Raw genomic sequence first — 21,613 nt, forward strand, 5'->3', positions numbered from 1 at the left:
AAAATGAAACATAAAATCTAAATAATACAACAAAATTGGAACACAACAATCAAGACGTAGGCTATAAAAACATTTGAAATTAGAATCTATAAGAAGTAAGAATCTATACATAAGTAAAGTTATATATAAAATATTAACAATTATTGACTTACAATGTTTTTTAAGTAAGTACCCAAAATAACAAAAAGATTGTACAATATCTTAATGTAGAGTAAAATGAAACATAAAATCTAAATAATACAACAAAATTGGAACAGTCACTATAAATTAAAAATATAAACCTTACTAAAACTTATTAATAAATAAGGCTACCAAAATGTTCTATAAATCCCAGTGCTGCTGTGCCTGCATAAAGGGCAATGAGGGATGACCTGGAAGGTAGGTAGCCTGTCAGTGCATTCAGCGCACAAACACACATGACCACAAGGAATGACCACGTGTGAAGCACGCTCCATCAGACAAACTACGCAGTACCTTCCAGGTGCTGCCTGAGCGGGTGGCGCAACAGCAGGGCCAGCTGCTTGCACTTCAGGAGGCAGAGGCGGTTGGACGACTACTGCTGCAGGAGGCGGAGGCGGTGGGGCGACTATTGCTGCAGGAGGCGGAGGCGGTGGGGCCACTACTGCTGCTGGAGGAGGAGGCGGTGGGGCGACTATTGCTGCAGGAGGCGGAGGCGGTAGGGCCACTACTGCTGCAGGAGGAGGAGGCGGTGGGACCACTACTGCAGCAGGAGGGGGAGGCGGTGGGGCCACTACTGCTGCAGGAGGAGGGGGCGGTGGGGCCACTACTGCTGCTGGAGGCGGAGGCGGTGGGGCCACTACTGCTGCTGGAGGAGGAGGCGGTGGGGCGACTATTGCTGCAGGAGGCGGAGGCGGTAGGGCCACTACTGCTGCAGGAGGAGGAGGCGGTGGGACCACTACTGCTGCAGGAGGCGGAGGCGGTAGGGCCACTACTGCTGCAGGAGGAGGAGGGTGGGACCACTACTGCTGCAGGAGGAGGAAGTTCCCTATCTCCAGCGGGGAGGTCAGCTCGTGGCTGTATCTGTAACATACAACGGAATGAGTATGAATGAGTTTTAAAACATGCAAAAGTATGCCAAGGAAAGAAAGGGGTTCTAGTTTCATTAGTTTTCTTGAAATATAATATACACAAACCTTTAAAGCCAATTTGAAATACGAAATTGCTGTAATAATTATGACCTCCTTAGGTGTCAAAAATTAACTACAACGAAACAGTAAGTTTACAAATCTCAGGGGCAGGACGACGATTTTGCTCAGCTTGCAGAAGTGGTGGTGGCATCACTGGTTCTGCTGCTGCTACACGGCGCCCATCATTGCCAGGGATTGCCGCTAGCCGCACTCGCTCAGCTCTCATTGTGTCGGCTAACGACAAGGTAAAGTGCGACACGCGGTTTAGGAACTGCGCCTCATTGTATCTCCCCTGGATCAACATGGTTGACGCCTGGTGTATTGCAGCGTCTTGGCGCACGTAGGCACGCCTTCTTTGGCGAACATGCTGTACGCCATTCGCCATTCGATTGTAGTCCTGCCACTGAGCATTTTCAATTTTCCTGAGGTTATCTGTGAAACGAGATAAACAACCTCAGTTTATTGACACTTGTATAAATTAGAGAAGGCATAAAGACCGCAACGGAAGACCATAACTACTATAACAATAAAAAGGAGTAGACTTCTTGGTTTATTAGTTATAATTACAATACTACATTGTCTATTTAGACATAAATTGGAAAGACAAGATAAATGTTCAAATGCCGAAGTAATGCTTAAAGTGCAAATAAAAATTCAAAGCATAAAACCAGGTTTGTTTAATATTAACATAAAGTTATTTTAGTTGCAAGATTGAAATTAAAAGAGTATCGCACTTTTATTGTCATTTGCTGAGCGTAAGCTTTAAATTTTGGATGATACTTTATTTTTTTACATAAACAAGAATAAGATCTATGATATTATTTGTATAATGGAATTTGGCTGAGCGTCATTGAAACCTATCACCAAGTAGGCTAGCACAGCTTCTCTTTTGTCTGCCGGTAGGATATAAATATTTACTATCTGTCTGTATATCTATATCTGTCCGCAGGACGTCTAAAGAAATGGCAAAAGACTTTTTACCGTGGAACTTCCACACTCCAGGATGTGGCCCCATTGTCCTTAATAAGCTGCTGTGGAACGCCTCCAGAGCGTTGTTGGTCCGGTGCGGCTCGCCAAACACGCTAAATCACCGACCATCCGCATCCAGAAATTTTCCATATAGCTGCAATATACATAAAATACTCTATAAACTATAAAAAAAGAAATTCTACCGTGACATAGTTTGTTACAATCGAAAACAATTATTTGTCATACCGATATTGTTGTGACTATATCTTGGAGAAATAAAAATGTACAATACAAAACATAAAATACCTGTACCAAAATGCATAAAAATTACTCGAAAAGGCTTAAGTTGTGATAATTTCTAAGGAAAGATTTTGAAAATTGCTGGAAGCAGAGTAATTATATAGGAAATCTAACAATAAACTGATTTTGAGCACACGAGAAACACCAAGGCCTAGCTTTTAATACCAAACATCCTGATAAACTTACCGAAGCAGTATTCTGAATCTGGCTGCCAGACCGTGTAGCACTGCGTAGTGAGTTATGACCCTGAGGCCAAGTGCTATTCTTTCAGCAGGCAGCAAAGCTAATGACATCAACATCTGAAGAGTCTTAGCAGCCTCTACGTTGGTGTCAACTAAGTGTTGGAGGCGAAGCTGCCTGTGCATGCGATAGATTGCCTAAAAACGTAAATTTTCTTGTATAATATAACTAATTGTATGTCACCAGATAATAAATGTCCACATTTTTCCTTTATACAGTATATTAAACATTTACTGTACAAAATAAGGTGTTACGATAAAAGAGGCACAGCAAAAAAGCGTATTGCGAAGAAAAGGTCCAGTTAACCCTGTTGGACAAAAGGAATTTATTCATTTAGTCTCTATGTTCTTAGAAAAAAGGAATGGTAGGCATACACAGGGCGCTCTCTGCTCTGAGCTTAAATTTGGGTACTATCTTGAGGAATGGTTATAATAAAACAATATAATTAGAGTTAAACTTATATATTAAGTTATTATATATACCTGTGCAAAATTAAAGAAGCATCCGGCTACTCGAGCATTAGGCCATACTAACTGAGCAGCATTGCTCATAGCCAACTCAAAATCAGCCAAAATGACCTGCGGATTCCAATCAGGAATCACCAGGTTTTAAAAATATGAAAACACCTTGGTAGGACTCCTGTGTCTTCCTCGTCATTAGCACAAAAGCTACCGGAAACAGCTGAAACACGAAGAATAGTTTGTTAGTTTTAGTAACTTCCTGGGTTATTAAGAGTTTTAATTACAATTGATAATTTTTCTACATGATCTCTTTAATCGATGATAATATCTAGTTAATGCTGCTTTAGTACAAAATGCTAAAGAAATCACATTGATTGCCTTTAAGAAGTCCAATTTTTACATTGTTTGTGTCTCTTGTAGGTGCCATATCGTTTGTCCGAAATAACTTTTCAGCCACAAATTACGTATAATTATAATATAGAGTAGTTTAAAACCATGTAATATAGACTAATTTAATGCACTACATCTTTTTATTTCAGAAATAATTTCAGTTTTTCTAAAGATTACGCCTCAAGATTAAGGTAACACATTTACATGTTTATATACCTGAAGAGTGTTAAGATAAACAACGGTAAATTACAACTATAAACTATATAACAAACTATTAAATTTGGAATTAAAATGTATTAGGCGATTATTGCTTTAAACAAATTAGGTTATAATAAATTCATAGGACGGGATCGATTAATTCCTCTTATCCACGTGTACATAATTAAAATACGACCTCCGGTTACTGCTAATACTTTGTAGGTAAGAAGACGGGTTCTACACCTGGAAGTAGCGCTGAGTGATAAGACAGGAAGAGAGGGAAGGAGGCAATAAGGTTGAGCTTGCAACAGTATAGCAAACTCTGACCGCTATAGATCGCATGCGCATCGTCGTATCCTGTTTTCAGTAAAACGCAGCCGCTGGCACATTCCACTCCACCCCAAGTACCGCCAATTAGTTTTTTGCCCCATCTGTTTATATCTCTCTCCTCGATCTCCCTGAACCCAGTGGCGTAGCAAAGGGGGGGGGGTCCAGGGGGTCCGGACCCCCTCCGAAATTTTAAGACATTACAAAATAAAGCATGGAGCAGGAGAAAAAAGAAGAGTTGTCACTACTTTTGTCTACAAACATTAAATTAATTTATTAAAGTGGCCGTTGTTAAAAATAGAGTTGTCCTTTCGTTTAAATCGTAAAGTATCAAACGAGACTTTTGGGCTCGGCCTTTCGGATAGTGTAGTGTAATCACGGTATTTCTATAGGGCGCGGTCACGTGACGTCGCAAAGTATCCTGAACCATAACACGGCGAACAGTTTAAATTAGCGACCACTTCGTTCAAATTCGTCTTGGGGAGGTAAAATGACTGCTTAGAATTAAGTTACGACGTTGATTTTAGTGTCATTAAACTGTAGACGTGTATATAATTATCGAAAATTATTTAAAAAATCACTTTCGGTCGAAAAATACACTTGAAAAACTCTACTGATTTGAAATTCAACTAATTTGGACTTCAGTGATTGGGGTTAACGTGATGTTTTCAATTGAGTTAGGACGATGATTTTTGTTATCAATAAACAGTACAATAAATAAACACTGTACCTATATAATTATCGAGGAAAAAATCACTTCCGGTCAGTAAATACTGAAGAACAGCTCTCTACATATTCAAGGTTTGACGATTTTGGATTTCACTGGTAGAGAGCTTTTCTTCGGTATTTACCAACCGGAAGTGATTTTTGTCTCGATAATTAAATAGGTAGTCAAGTACAGTTTAATGATAACAAAAAATCGTCGACCTAACTCAATCAAAAATACCACGTTTCCCTTAATAACTGAAGTCCGAAGTAGTTGAAGTTCTAATCATTAGAGTTTTTTCCGGTGCATTTTCCGACCGTTAGTTTGATCTTTACCCGAGCAACGCTCGAAATTTGCCCTCCTTTTCTAAAGGGTTTTCGGACGTCAGTGGCTCAATGTTCCCGAAGGGGTATTTCATTTTCTCCACAGAATATAGTTGTGTTAATTATACGCTTGAGTGAAGAGCTCTGTTTTGTTCTTTTTCTTTCTTATCCAGTGAATCCGACATCACTTTAGTGCCTTCTACTCGGCCAGAATCAAACTTCGTGGAGTTTCTGTAGCTATACAAGAAAATTTGTGGTACTGGAGTTGCTGTGAGAGTTGAATTTGCCTATTACATCTTTCCACTTTCTATAAAGCGTAGTTACTAACGCTCCATATTTTTGGTATTTACCTTTTACCAGTGAACTCATTGGCAAATAACACACAAAACGTCCCCCGGATCCCCCCCGGTTTCGGACCCCCCCCAAACGAAATTTCTGGCTACGCTACTGCCTGAACCCTAGATCTGGCAGTTTCTAAAGTAGCAGTGTACTACTTTATGTTCAGCATTCGTTCTCTTAGAAACTCGTAACAATATTTGTGTACTAATTAATATACACTTGTCTTGTTATATTTTAATTTTATCAGGTTGAACATACATTTGTAAACAAAAACTGCAAAGTATAGTGAAATGTTGATAAAATTGGTTTTTAGAACTGTAAAAAAAAACACAAATAAAAACTTAGAGATAATCACTTTCCTAAATTGTGAATGGCCGTTAGCATTAAAGCGTAGGAGTTGTCGAAAAGTGTAAGTATAGAAAAATTGTCATTTATTACCCAATATTAATGTGTTTAAAAACTGTAATATTGTGTTTGTATAGGTAAATAATTGAATTTAAACGGTGCAGCGTTGAATAATATACAGTAATATTGCGGAAATAGTGGTGAATCGTCATTTGTTAATAAAGTTATTATTTAAGAAATTAGTTATTTTAAAACAAAACACACACACACACACACACACACACACACACACACACACACACACACACACACACACATATATATATATATATATATATATATATATATATATATATATATACATATGTTAATTACACGGTTATACTATTTATTTTAACTTTACTTTAAAAATAATATTTGTCTATATAGTAGAGATTAAATGTTTGGAAGAGGGATGGTATACAGAGAGAAATGGGTAACGGGAAATTGAGGGACAAGAGTATATTTTATTTATCTTTTGCCTTCAGCAAGGTATATTATTTTCACACAAATTAACACTTGGAGAAAAAAATTCTGACAAACGATATGCCTCTCGTCACACATATGAAAATAAAGCTGAATTCCCACCATTGACTCGTGTATAAAACTTAGGAACGACCGTTCTAAACGTAAATATGAATAAATACATCGTGTCATATATTATTTTACAAGTTAATTTCTGTATACATACATGATTCAAGAACTCGCCATGGATTGTCACCAGCTGATAAGCATGCAGCTGTTCGGGCAATACTTTAAATGTTCCATCAATGTGGAGCCGTTGCGTGTTGACCAGCGCAGTCCGTAGTCGCGGTGAAACATAAATGGCTGCTGTCCACCCTTCAGCCTCTCCGCCAACGACACCTCGGAACAGTGGTTCGTCGCCACCCTCGATGGTCATAGAAAGATGTCTCCACTGGTCTCCAAGGAGTATGGTGGAAAATTCTTCCAAGGATCGAGGTATTGGCGGGTTTCCCCGTTGACGATATCTGTATATTGTTGAGCGTACCCAGGGATACCCGATCCTTAAAGCTGCTCTGGGAAACCTATGGAAATCATCATAGTATAATAGACTGTTTGTTAAAAAAAACTGTATGTAAAATAAGGTTGTGTACATCTATAATCTTGAATTATGCAAAGCCTTATGCATTTAAATACACTAGGATAAAAATCTTAGATACCCGAGTTTGACACTTAATGAACAACTAACCAGTAGAGCTAAGAAATAATGGGAGTTACATTTAAAATTAGCTTGCTCATTTTCGAATTTAGGCATATTTTATTAACTTCCGTATACTATTATTACAGTTTTGTTTTGAAAAGTGAATAGTTCATATTATTTTATGTTTATTTATAAAAGATTAACTAAAGGAGTTTATACCACATATGTACACACACACACACACACACACACACACACACACACACACACACACACACACACACACCACACACACCACACACACACACACACACACACACACACACACACACACACACACACACACACACACACACACACACACACACACACACACACACACACACACACACACACACACACACACACACACACACACACACACACACACACACACACACACACCACACACACACACACACACACACACACACACACACACACACACACACACACACACACACACACACACACACACACACACACACACACACACACACACACACACACACACACACACACACACACACACACACACACACACACACACACACACACCACACACACACACACACACACACACACACACACACACACACACACACACACACACACACACACACACACACACACACACACACACACACACACACACACACACACACACACACACACACACACACACACACACACACACACACACACACACACACACACCACACACACACACACACACACACACACACACACACACACACACACACACACACACACACACAACACACACACACACACACACACACACACACACACACACACACACACACACACACACACACACACACACACACACACACACACACACACACACACACACACACACACACACACACACACACACACACACACACACACACACACACACACACACACACACACACACACACACACACACACCACACACACACACACACACACACACACACACACACACACACACACACACACACACACACACACACACACACACACACACACACACACACACACACACACACACACACACACACACACACACACACACACACACACACACACACACACACACACACACAACACACACACACACACACACACACACACACACACACACACACACACACACACACACACACCACAACACACACACACACACACACACACACACACACACACACACACACACACACACACACACACACACACACACACACACACACACACACACACACACACACACACACACACACACACACACACACACACACACACACACACACACACACACACACACCACACACACACACACACACACACACACACACACACACACACACACACACACACACACACACACACACACACACACACACACACACACACACACACACACACACACACCACACACCACACACACACACACACACACACACACACACACACACACACACACACACACACACACACACACACACACACACACACACACACACACACACACACACACACACACACACACACACACACACACACACACCACACACACACACACACACACACACACACACACACACACACACACACACACACACACACACACACACACACACACACACACACACACACACACACACACACACACACACACACACACACACACACACACACACACACACACACACACACACACACACACACACACACACACACACACACACACACACACACACACACACACACACACACACACACACACACACACACACACACACACACACACACACACACACACACACACACACACACACACACACACACACACACACACACACACACACACACACACACACACACACACACACACACACACACACACACACACACACACACACACACACACACACACACACACACACACACACACACACACACACACACACACACACACACACACACACACACACACACACACACACACACACACACACACACACACACACACACACACACACACACACACACACACACACACACACACACACACACACACACACACACACACACACACACACACACACACACACACACACACACACACACACACACACACACACACACACACACACACACACACACACACACACACACACAACACACACACACACACACACACACACACACACACACACACACACACACACACACACACACACACACACACACACACACACACACACACACACACACACACACACACACTGGAATCCATACAAGAAGAAGAACATACTCCCGTACAATTTTGATAACTTACAATAAAAATTATAAATCAATAGATTTTAAAATTAAGATAAACTAGCAACCTATTTTGGAAAACATAAAACAAATTATCATACATATAAGATAGAAATAAATAAACTATGTAAAATTGAATCATCAGATAAAATAAAGTCATTTATTTAGACCAAATACCACAAAATACATTATATCTTAGTATCAAGGAGATTGTTATGCAAAGTATGTTTACAACACCAGGAGTTATAAAGTGATTTTAGATCAGCTGGTGACTTTACAATAAAGGAATTTTATTCTCCTAAAATATGGCTTAATATGAGACAGAGAAGAACCTTTTTCCATCAAAGTTAATCAACATTTGAGTTATTAAATACAGTAATACTTTTTATTATTTGTATTAAATTGGTGAATCTTGGTTTTTGAATCCATGAACAGAAAAGACATTTACTAGATGATGAACACTTAAATATTGGATGGCAACCAGAACTCTCAGATCTGCAAGAATTACTAGTACCAGTATTAAATCTACACTACACCGACAAAGATGATTGGAAGATGAATAAGTAGTGTCAATGGAACACACAAAGTAAAACTGGATTTAAACTCAAGTAAGATCTACCCAATTTAAGATTCTGAATCTTTCAAAATTCAAACCTATTTTTGTATATATTCAAACCTAACATGCACCAAAACATTCTATATCTTGGATATAATTTTTTTATGTGCCCATGGCAGTATAATTCACGAAAATCTGTATATGACAAATAAACTTAATAATAATTGTAAGTCAAAGGTTTATTTAATTATATCAATAGCTAGTTAAGTAAGGGTAAAGAACGAGTTAATAAAAAAATAAAGCAAAAGACAAAATTAATACTGTTAAGATAATTATTATTACTTACCTTACACAAACATCGTCAAATATGACTCTCGGCGCCCTTTGGTCAGTAACTGCCTGGGCCTTGAGTTCATTTTTCAAGTGCAGAAGTTCTACAGCCACTTCATCAGGATCGTGGTTGTGGGGTGTGTTGGTCACTTGAGCAGTTTGTTCATTAAAGCATGCCCGGCTTAAACATGTATTCATATTACATTTTAAATATCGAATATTGTTTTGTAATTTGTTACTTTTATAAATAAAATTGTTGTGTACATAGAGTACACCCCGGTCACTACGAACGATATCCATAATTATACAGGTATAAGAGCTCTGAAGTGACTCCAGTGACTACCTCAATAAACTGAATTTTTCTTTCAAACGAACCTCTATTTATACGGCCGGCATGAGATGACGAAATAAAAAAAAGTTCCTGGAAAACAAACCCCTCCAGGGTTTCTAAAAATAGCACACCCCTCACGACAAGATAATCCCTTAATTGCAATACTATTACGAAATTTTCGTAATTAGTCTATCTGGGATATAGTTGGGTTACTTTGACATTACAAAAGGAAACATGAGCTGAAGTTAAGCTGCCACTCTCTCTCCCCCCACCGAAGTTCTCACATTGTGTCCCTATCACATTTCTGAAAATAGATTTACCTTCACAAACAAAAACAGTAGTTGGGGGATGAACCACCTGCAATCTATTGCCTTAATATCACATAACGTACAAAACTTCTGTACAGATTGTAGTTTGATCTGTTTTTCTCATTCTTCATATATTAAAAAATCGTAACTTTATTAAAATGGTACTTTCATGTATATATATATTATTACTATGAAGTTATAGAGAACAAGTTTTTTGTCAATTGGAATTAGTTTGTGTAGACATTCAACAAAGTTTATACAGTTGTAATTACATCAAGTTGGTTTAGGTTTTGTTATAAATAATTAAACCTCTTTCTTTCGACATATTTTAAAACTCGTTCAAATAGTGATCCAGGAACGACAGGAGATAATATTTTTTGTTACTAGCAGTTAGTTACCAATGACTTCGAACGCAACATATTCTTAAATATATTCTTAAACCATATTAGTTTTATTCCTCTTTACGATAAACTATTAACTGTTAAACCGTCATTTGGAATATCGTAGTTAATAAAAAACACAAATGCTGTAAGGTTTTTGAAAGGTGCACGATTACAATTCATGTTAAAACTCGTTCATGTTACCCGCGTTTCGCACACAAATTCCTAGGCTTCCTTATGAGCACTTCTCGCTGCAGTGAATTATATATCCGACGTCAATGTTAAGATTTCCTTGTTCAAAGAAATATGCCTAAAAGTGTAGACTTGTAGTCATTGTAATTTATATTTTAAAAAAAATAATGATGTAATATGATGGAGCTGTATAGTATTTTTTTTCAAACAGGAATAGACATATCAGGTACCTATTATTTCAGTATCCAAGACACTTTCACAGTTGGGGGTATCAGATGTTTGTTAATCGAGGGTTTTGCAAGCGTACCTTTAAAGTTGTGGTGCTCCCTTCTACGTCGATGGATTCGTTGAAAAAGTACCTTAAAAATCACAACATTATTTCTTTAAATATCACTTTTATTTATTACATGTGCAGAGTGTATACTTTTTTTAAACCATCAAAATTATATCATTTGCCATTTTGTGAACTATAACGTATATTGTGTACTTCTATATAGTAATTCTTATACAAATTCAATGGAACCGTTATTTTAAACTAATTACATCTCCATTTAGGTGATTATTTTACTACACTTTACGTTAAGTGAAATAAGATAGCTATTACAGATACGTCTCATAAAGTAGAATACACAGTCAAACTAATCGCATTATAGGTACAAAAGCTTAGAGGCCAAATTCTGCTTCTAAAGAAAAATGTAGTGAAATTAACAGTAAATAGTAAATATTATTATTTTCATATATTGTGTTGTATTATTTCTTGGATTTTATAGAACTACTGTTAACAAAATATTGATTTGATTAGTGCTTAACTGTTGTAACTGGTATTTATCCAAATGCAGGTAATCATTTTTAAGATACTCGTATAATTTCTATACGACGATGAAACACCAACGTAATGGAATCTTTCAACTCGTACACCACTATACGAAAGAATTATAGGTGTAATTATTTTGACGGAAACATTATTTTATAGTAACAGTCAAATCGTCAATTTATGGAAGAACTGACCTTGCCATATATTAACACATAAAACATCTACACCCTCTTCACTTTAACCTAAACAACCGCGTACAAACAATAAACTATTACAAAATATAAGTAGAATGGTTTTATAAAATTAATACCGCATTGGAATCTTCTTTTCTTTTCATTGTACAATTTACAATTCAATACGGTTTTACTTTAAACCTTGATATTTTGCGTAACAAATTGTTGATTATAGTAACTTAGTAATATCGGATTTATACATACACGAAACAATACATACAGTAGTATAGACCATTCTTGTCTTAAAGTTGGATCAATAGTAGTTATAATATCCCTCTCAGACAAAGCCTTGATAATCGCATAAAGTTGGAGGACCAGATGAAGACTAACCAAAGTAAGTACAGGTTAAGGAAGTCGAAAATGGAATTAATCTACCAATGATTCAAAATATTATTAAAAATGTAGAAAATAAACCAAGGGAATAGTCAGTTAATTAACGTAATAGTCAGTAATAGTCAGTTAAATTATGTATAATGAGTTAAATGTAAAACCCTATTTGGCTGTGGACAGAAAAAAATAATGTTTAAGATTACATATTGGATGAAATGAGTACACTACGATACATTACGTATTTTAAGCGCAAGTTTCTATCCTACTGATAAGTTCTGAAATAATTTGTTCTCTTTGTAGTTATTTCTATTGTTCGGTGTATATAATCTTTCACTCGGTCAGCCAGCGCGAACGTTAGGTGCATGAATGAGGCCATGAATGAGGTGCTAACAGTAGGCCACCTGCACATTGAACGCAGGTGCTGTGCGGACGAGCAGGATATGATTTCGTAACATCGCACATTGAACAAAGCCTCTGCGAGCATCCCTGTTTGTGGTCGTGGCGCATTCAGACCCGCGCCGCCCGCACACGTATTTACAACCCCAAAGTGGCTTCAGTCGCCAGTAGGGTCTGCCAAGGCGTGTGGCAGAGATATCCGAACCGAAGACTGGCTGGCCCGTATATCCTATCTATAGCGTGAGGCTGAGCTGTCTATAACCTTGCATAATATTATGTAGACAAACATGAAGTATGTTATTCATTCGTGTCACAATAACGGCCTCTTCTATCAAATGGACATTCACAAGTCACAAAATATACATTCAAGGAATACATAATGTGTTCTTTCCATGATATTGAATTATCCACAACTAAACAAAGAAATTTACATGACGATGTTACTTTAATATTAGTTAGGTTAAAATTAATATACGAGCTTGCCGATTGGAGTGTTGAGAATATTAATAATTGGCTTTTATTTTCTTTGAACAGTAGCTGAGAACCACTACCCTGCTTCGTCAGTTGCTTGATTAATTTTATTCTCTAAATCATCAAGAGATTTTGTTTTTATAGTGGTGTCGTCAGCAAACAGAACTACAGATAATGTAGTTAGGTTATGTGAAAAATCGTTCATGTAATTTAGAAATAGTAGTGGACCCAGCACTGAGCCTTGGAAACGCCACGATCGTTGAGTTGTCAGTGGGAAGAAAACTTTATCGAAAACTTATTTTTAATTGTAACCTTTTGTTTCTTATGTGATAAATATGAAGATAATAAACTGTGAACTGAATCTCTTAAGCCATAAATTCTAATTTCTTTAACATTTTTCTGTGTTCAAAACAGTCAAAAGCCTTTGAGAGATCACAGAAAAGAGTTGCAGTATGATGTTTTTTGTCAATTGAAAAATCAAATTGTATCAATTAGTTCAAACACTGCCTAGGCTGTTGATGAGTTAAACTGATTTTTATACAAAATGTTATATTTAGTAAAATTTTTAAGAATTGTGATTGGGACTACTTTTTCAAAAAAATTAGAAATCACTGGAAGAAGGGGACTCAAGATCCTCATCCGCTTTAAGTTTTAACTTGTTAGTTTCTCTATTAACCACCTCCCACATCGCGTGTGGCCTATTCCTCGCATCCAATATGAATCTGTCATTTGCCATTTTTTTGGAAGCAAGAATTACTTTCCTTAAGATATTACAATACTTCTTATAGTATTTAGTGAGCTCTTGACAGTTCAGTGATTTCTGATCTTCCATAATATTTTGATCACACCGATAACTGGCGTAATCAATGAATCTGGTTTCACGGTAGTTTTCAAATCAATTGCAAATATAATTAATCAAAGCATAGTCTATCAAGAGTTTTACATCATTTTAATCTTTCAAAAAGCTCACGAACGCTTCACAGTACTTGTTTGTATCATCCCTTTGGATCATCACAATGTTGCAAAACGATAGCACAACAGAGCTCTCCACTCCAAAAGAGTTTTAAAATAACATACATAGGTACTCCTTTTTCACGATTCTTAATTTATTAGTCCTCATACCATTGTTCTGCTGCACCGACTGAAGTCGCACTTTCTTCATTCTTGCAGTCTGCTTGTTGCACCTCTTGAAAACTTTTCATTTTAGCTTTCATATCTTATTTCAACACATTGTGTTTGATATCCTACGAGTTTCGTCTAACAGAAATATAGTCACCTTGTCTGTGTTGTATTAAGCACTTCTTTAAGCAAACTAAATGCTATGTTGTAGTTTTCTTCGGTATCTGGTGGATGAAGTACACAGACTAACGGTAGATCTCCTATTTTGTCAGCAGAAGATAAAAATGTAAGGATTGTGTTTATTTGGTCACCTAATCCACTAGAGTCTACAAAAGTTTTATAGTTTATCATTCTGTCGTTTCATGATTCGAGTTACCTCTGATACAGTTTTAGAGTTTTCACCAATACTTACACGAAACATCTTTTTTAGATAAGCCTTTGTTATCACAGGTTTCTAAAACGTTTCTTAATCTCTGTCTCCGAAATAGCGTTTCCTTCAACTGTGCATGTGAAAATGTGCATGTGAATAGACTGAACGTTTCTTTAAATACGAAAGTCACATATTCGGTCGGCTTGAGATAAAGAAAAATCGGAAAAAAACTACCTGAAAAACTAATGCCTTCAGGTTTTCTAACAATACGTACACTTCTCATAATAAGCATATAATTTATTAGCAATACGATTACAAAATTTTTGGAATTAGTCTGTCTAGGATATAGTTTTGTAATTGTCACATAGAGCAATGTTCTTTGGTCCTTTACAAGACGAAGAATTCTTTCAGAAGATTAGTATAATACATACAAAAGAAAAGTACCTATTTGATTTCATTCCTTTCTTTTTAAAAATATGAATAGCTAGTGATTTAAATTTGCACATTAAATTACAATTAAATAGTGTATTTGTGTACATTGTTTTCCAAAACCTCTCGCCTTACCTCAGATATAAATAAAAATATGCGTATTAGACAGCTTTAATTATTTCTAAACTTGATATGAGAGACATCGCTCTCTAAACACAACATGCAGAGTTCTAATATTGTCCAATAAATTGTCTGATAAATAGAAGGAAGTGTGACAAAAAGAAGAGGCTCATTGATTTTCAAAGTAATCAAGTATTAGTTTGATTCATGAGTTTGATTTAAAAGAGGGAAAAGGCGATGCACTCGAAAGGAAGCTAGATCAGTAGGTATGCTGGCACTATCTCTCCCCCTACCGGGGTTCACACGGTTCTTATCACATTTCTGAAAATAGATACACCCTGACCGGAAAAAAACAGTAGTTGGGAGATCAACGTCCTGGAATATCTCGTCTCAATATCACATAACGTAGTTCGATCTGTTCATCTCATAATTATTGATGGATGAACTAATCATAACTTTATTTAAATGGTACTTTCATGTATACCACTAAATAACCATATGTAGGTATATATTGTCACTATGAAGTTATAAGGAACAAGTTTTTCATCAAAGGCAATTAGATTGTGTACAGATTTAATAAAGTTTACACAGTTGTGATTTCATCAAATTGATTTTTGATTATAAATAAGCAAAGTCTCTTTCTTGGTATGTTACAATCAGTACTTTTTTCAACCTCGTTTCTTAACCCTCCATTTTTATTCTGGATCAGTGTTTCCCAAACGGTTTTTTCTCGCGGCACACTACAAAAAACGGCACACCTATTACTTTATGCCATTGATTAAGCTTAAGTACTTGATATAAACGTACTTATACAACAAAAATCAGGAAAGTTATATTATTTATTAAAATAATACAATTTTCTTGGATAAGTCAAAGAAAAAAAATACATTTAAAAGAAACTTAATTTATTTTAACTTATTGAGCAAAATATAGTAGTACGTAAGTAACTGCTCCCTTTCTGACGATTTCTATACGTAAGTGCTACCTTTCTGACGATCCTGGCCCATTCTGACGCTCATCAGAATAGGCCATGGCAGTTAAACGGAACTACATGTCCACAATTTTTATTATATGTTTTATGTTGTTTAATGACTGTGAACTATTTCTTATGTTTTTACTTTATTCTTCAAAAGTAATAAGACTCTTTTATCCCTGAATCATTACTTCATGATTTTTCCGTTCTTGGACTTAACAGAAAATAAAGTATTGTATCGTGTTACACAATTCATCAATGCGTTGCATTAAAATTATTAGATACAAAATAAATACAAGCTGTGTTTTCTTACCTTAGAAAGACCTACTGTTTCATTCTTCTTATAGATACACCTCTTCCCCTACAGCTCATAAGTAGTAAACACATGTAAACTAAGTTATTTGAATAAATTTATTATTGATAAACAATCGAAGTTGGGGAATGAAAATGTCACTTCTGTTCGTCCCCAAACTTATCGTGATTAAGTTTGGAATTTTTTATGAAGCCTCTTTTATATGTAAGAAATATCGAATTCGATAAAAAATGCATACCCCTACAAGGTATTTGACTGAGCGCCTTTTAAGCTTAACTTTCATCATTATATCTAGAGAGTTGATTGAGCTCAAAAATTGGAATTTTAGATATTTTTATACCATTTAGTGTTACTGGCAAAATTGATTTATGCCTGTCTGTTCGTCTTTCGCAAAGATATTTTGAAAACGAATTAAATGTCTTATAGACTTTAAATGTTGTATGAAGCTTCATTTCTAAATATAGATCACATGTAACTCTTACAAAATCTTACAGGGAATTTGGCTGAGCGACATTAGGTCTAGTCTCATGTAGCCGAGGACCTTTTAGTACGTACGGGTCGTACAGTCTAAACCAGCACTAGGGACATTGAGGCCGCGTGCAGGTAGTTGCGTCCTTCAGCTGCAGGCGCGTTTTATAATTCAAATTGATTATACCTATGAAATAGGTTTTTTCATACACTGTTAAGGTTTGATTTGTATAAATGCACTTTGAAAGTATTCATTGATTAAGTTAGCTTATAACGTTTACAATTGAAAAAGATGATATAAAATTACCACATCCATTTAGTCAACAAAAAATGATGCAAAGTTAAGACTATTGATTGCATAAACCATAAATATATTTGGACTTTCATTTTTACTTTTTATTTTATAAACTCCAATGAGTAGTTTTATAGTACCCATCGATACCTAGACCTATTATAGTGTTGCCGCATTTTTACCAGTCCTGTTTTGCATGTGATTATATAAATAAATATTCGATTTCTTGTATCTTTGGATACTTATAGCCTATAAACCACTCTAAGTATACAATTTAAGGCTTATAAAATACAACTACAGTAGGAATTGTCAAAAATATTTACAGCGTTTATATCTTTATACTACGAGATTCTGTATACGGAAATTGTTAATGAAAATACATACTTAGGTCCCATTAAGGTGGTGCAATAGGGCTGTTTTTATTATTATACCCCTGATGCTATTTCTAAAGGCAGAAATATTTGTTATTTGTCTAAAAGTGGTGGGAATGTAAAGCACAATTTTGGACATTATAACATGGCCCACAGAAAAAGTCTTGAAAATAAAAATATGAACCTTTACAGAAGGCTATACATAAAAAATAACTAGATATTGAAATTTGTATTTATAAAAACGTCATCTTCTCATGTCATAAATGAATAACGGCCACTCCCTGAAGCTTGTATCATTTATAACCATTTTGCATGTTTATGTTCAGTGGTTTATTTGGGACTTATTATAGAATTGTTTACATTTTGAATTTTCCATACCTTCAGTTCCTAGTGTATTGATTAAAAATATTTTTATATAACTGTCACTTAAAAAAAACTAATCCACTTTTCAAATTTATTTAATTTTTTGTACACAGTTAAACATAATTGTACATTAAAATATTATAAGGTGATCCTACTATCGGTACTTTGTAGGTCAATACTATCCTTCAATGGAAGCATTTGGCTAGATCTTTGTAATTATGTTGCCGTCACCCATAATCCCCTTCAAACGAGTAGAAATGAAATATTTTTTTGACATGCCTCTGTTTACGTGTAGCCTACAGTAAGGCACCACTATGATGCATCTATATCAAACTTTCCCTACTATGACCATTCTATGCTTAAAGGTGGATTAGCATTTGATGTTTGAGTATGGGTCCTTGTAGTGTTTAAAATATATTGTTATGTAAATTGATATTATAAATAAGTTTTATAGGCATCATTGGCCTAGTGTAGAAGAAATCATAAATAGATTTTAAATGTCTATGCTTAATTACTATTATAAAGACTATTGCAAAAGTAAGTCTATAGCTAACCCACAATCGATATTGCTTAGCTTTACTTTTAAAACTAACTGTCTTCAGCGAGAAATGCCTCGGTATTGATAATAGCTCAAATGGTTATCAATTTTTATAAACAAAACTGTATAAAAGAATTTGTTTAATGGTTTAAGACAACTGATTTTATAGTATGTTATCATTGGTAAAAAGACAGAATTTTCCCCGTGAAAATTATTATCTTTAGGAAGACCTGAAGTAATTGCAGATTATGTTAGTGTTACCAATATATCTAAGCAGCTCAGTGGCAGTTCACTGTCTTGCAATCTGTAGAGCCCAGGTTTAAATCTCATCAGTAGTAATATATTTTGCCTCCAGTAAAAACTAAAATTAATTTTTATTTAATACAATATTAATATGAAGATTAATATAAACAGTTAATTTTTAAATATTACCATCGTTTGGGCTTTTGAATAAAATCGAATAAAAACCTATAACATTTTAAATAAAAACCTATTCTATAAAAAAAATTTATTTTAAAAATAACTTCATTACATGAATTAATTTTAAAATAGAAACACAAGATTGAAATAAGATAGCTAATGTCACATGGCAAAGGAGGGAGATTCTCAGAATGCCCTCACACCAAGATGGAATTGTAGATGTTTATATTCATTCCCCAAATGGTACCTTATTTTGATTGATATTATAAAATATTAGATGAGTATATTGGAAGACACATCAACAATTCTTTTGTTTTCAATACTATTAACAATTATGTGGGTTGAAATCACTGATAGATTACACTTATTTCTTAGAACATTTGACTATGGCAAACACCGGTATTTTAATTGTTCCAATTAATTTTGTTCAGTTGATGGACAGTTTTGGGGGTGCACATTGGGATATTCTTATCTGTCACACAGGCCCGGCGACAGGATTCTCGGGCCCCTATGCAATCATGAAGACCGGGGGCCCCCCCCCCCAAAGATTCAACAGGCAACCAACCTAATTACATTAAAATTCACCCCCCCCCCAACGTTAGAACAAAATTCCCATATTGGTTATATTAACATAGCAAGCATTATTTTATTCCAAAACTTACTACTCCATTACTTGATTTACTTATTTGTTAAATGATTCACTTCTTCAAAATTATGCCAAATTCCGTGATTTTTCCTGTATTTACTTCAATTTAAGTTATATAAATAAATGTTTGCTAAACAAATGGAAAGAATTGAGGTTTATAATTATGTAGTGATTATTTTTTTACTATTAAATCAATACAAAACAAAAACTCACTGAACTTAATTAAAATCAAAAACACCATCCTTAAAAAATATACACTTAATGAACTAAATGGACAAAACATAATTAACAAAGAATAAAATCATTAAAATTAAAGTTCAACTCGTGTCGCTCTCCTTTTTAGTAGAAAACAAAACTTAATGATAGGTTCCTGGAAAACCTAATGAAACAAAAACTAAATATCATTGAACAATCACTTAACGAACAAAACTAAAAAAAATTAAATGAACAAAACCTAATGAACATTGTACAAAACATAAATTGAAAATTAATAAAGAAACATTGGGCTATGTTACCTCACTAACATTAAACATGACTAAAACACAACTCGTCGGGCCTTCTTCCCAGCAAAGTCTTCTATAATGTCGTCATATTTCAAACTACGTGCCAAATCTGACTCCATGGCTAGAATACTCAGGTCATTCATGCGGTCTTGCGTCATCGTAGAACGATTTGCACTTTTAATTCTTTTCATCAAACTGAAGCTCCTCTCCCCTTGGCTGACAGATACAGGTATGCAACAGAACAACCGGATCGCTGTTAGTGATATTTGGAATAAACTATCTAGTTTGTTCTTCCTTAGAGCGTTTATTAGACTTAATGGTTGAAGAGTTTGTTCCCCCAAGTTAGTGCGATGAATCGATTTCAAATGTTTAAATTCATTTAAAATTTTCCATCTCAATATCCTCTTTGTATGTTTGACACAGACTCAAACATTGCTGCTCAATAAAACTGTCGTCTTCCTCAATATATTTCCAAAGACATTGGAAAAGGTTGCTGATTTTTTCCCAGCAAACTCGAATCTCTGAGACAGTCCCCCTAAGACTGAGTCTAAGATCTTGAAGAAGACATCAATCCTAAAAACGTTCCTCTTCGTTTTTTAATTGATGTTCCGTGCCGTCCCTTGTTTTTCGTCATGAAAAATCTTTCTTTTCTTTAATTCTTTTTTCCTTAAAATCAGTTTTTCGCAATCTTACACTCTCAGCCATGTTGCCTGCCACTAGCTTGGCCTCAGTGTAGAGATTGCTCCATCTGTCTCTCAGTACTTTTAGTTCCTCTATTAAATCATTCAGATTTTTTGTTTCAACGTCTAGAGTTGTTTGATCGGGCTTGTAATACTTTATTTTTGTTGTCTATTGCAACAAGCACCTTTAGCCATATTGTCGACATCATGATACATTCGAACGATTGTAGATATTTCAATAGCCCTTTCAGATCTGTCTTGCATTCTGCAGATAGATTCAGTTCTTTACAATCATTGAGGGCATTGATGATGAGAGGCAAATGCTTTACGAAAGGGCGCAACACTATCTA

General features: G+C 35.9%; 2 protein-coding genes across 2 annotated transcripts; both read right to left on the reverse strand.

Moving 5' to 3' along the window:
- Positions 1 to 1,221: 1,221 nt before the first annotated feature.
- LOC124369425 lies at positions 1,222 to 2,231 on the reverse strand. Its single transcript, XM_046827431.1, has 2 exons — positions 2,130 to 2,231; positions 1,222 to 1,580 (listed from the first exon to the last, which is right to left on the reverse strand). The coding sequence occupies exons 1-2, from the start codon at positions 2,161 to 2,163 to the stop codon at positions 1,222 to 1,224; spliced, it is 393 nt and encodes a 130-aa protein (XP_046683387.1). The 5' UTR covers positions 2,164 to 2,231.
- A 268-nt stretch (positions 2,232 to 2,499) lies between these two features.
- On the reverse strand, positions 2,500 to 10,534 carry LOC124368501. Its single transcript, XM_046825749.1, has 3 exons — positions 10,220 to 10,534; positions 6,477 to 6,831; positions 2,500 to 2,794 (listed from the first exon to the last, which is right to left on the reverse strand). The coding sequence occupies exons 1-3, from the start codon at positions 10,501 to 10,503 to the stop codon at positions 2,600 to 2,602; spliced, it is 834 nt and encodes a 277-aa protein (XP_046681705.1). The 5' UTR covers positions 10,504 to 10,534; the 3' UTR covers positions 2,500 to 2,599.
- Positions 10,535 to 21,613: the final 11,079 nt, after the last annotated feature.

Source organism: Homalodisca vitripennis, chromosome X, assembly GCF_021130785.1.
Source record: "Homalodisca vitripennis isolate AUS2020 chromosome X, UT_GWSS_2.1, whole genome shotgun sequence".
NCBI lineage: Eukaryota > Metazoa > Arthropoda > Insecta > Hemiptera > Cicadellidae > Homalodisca > Homalodisca vitripennis.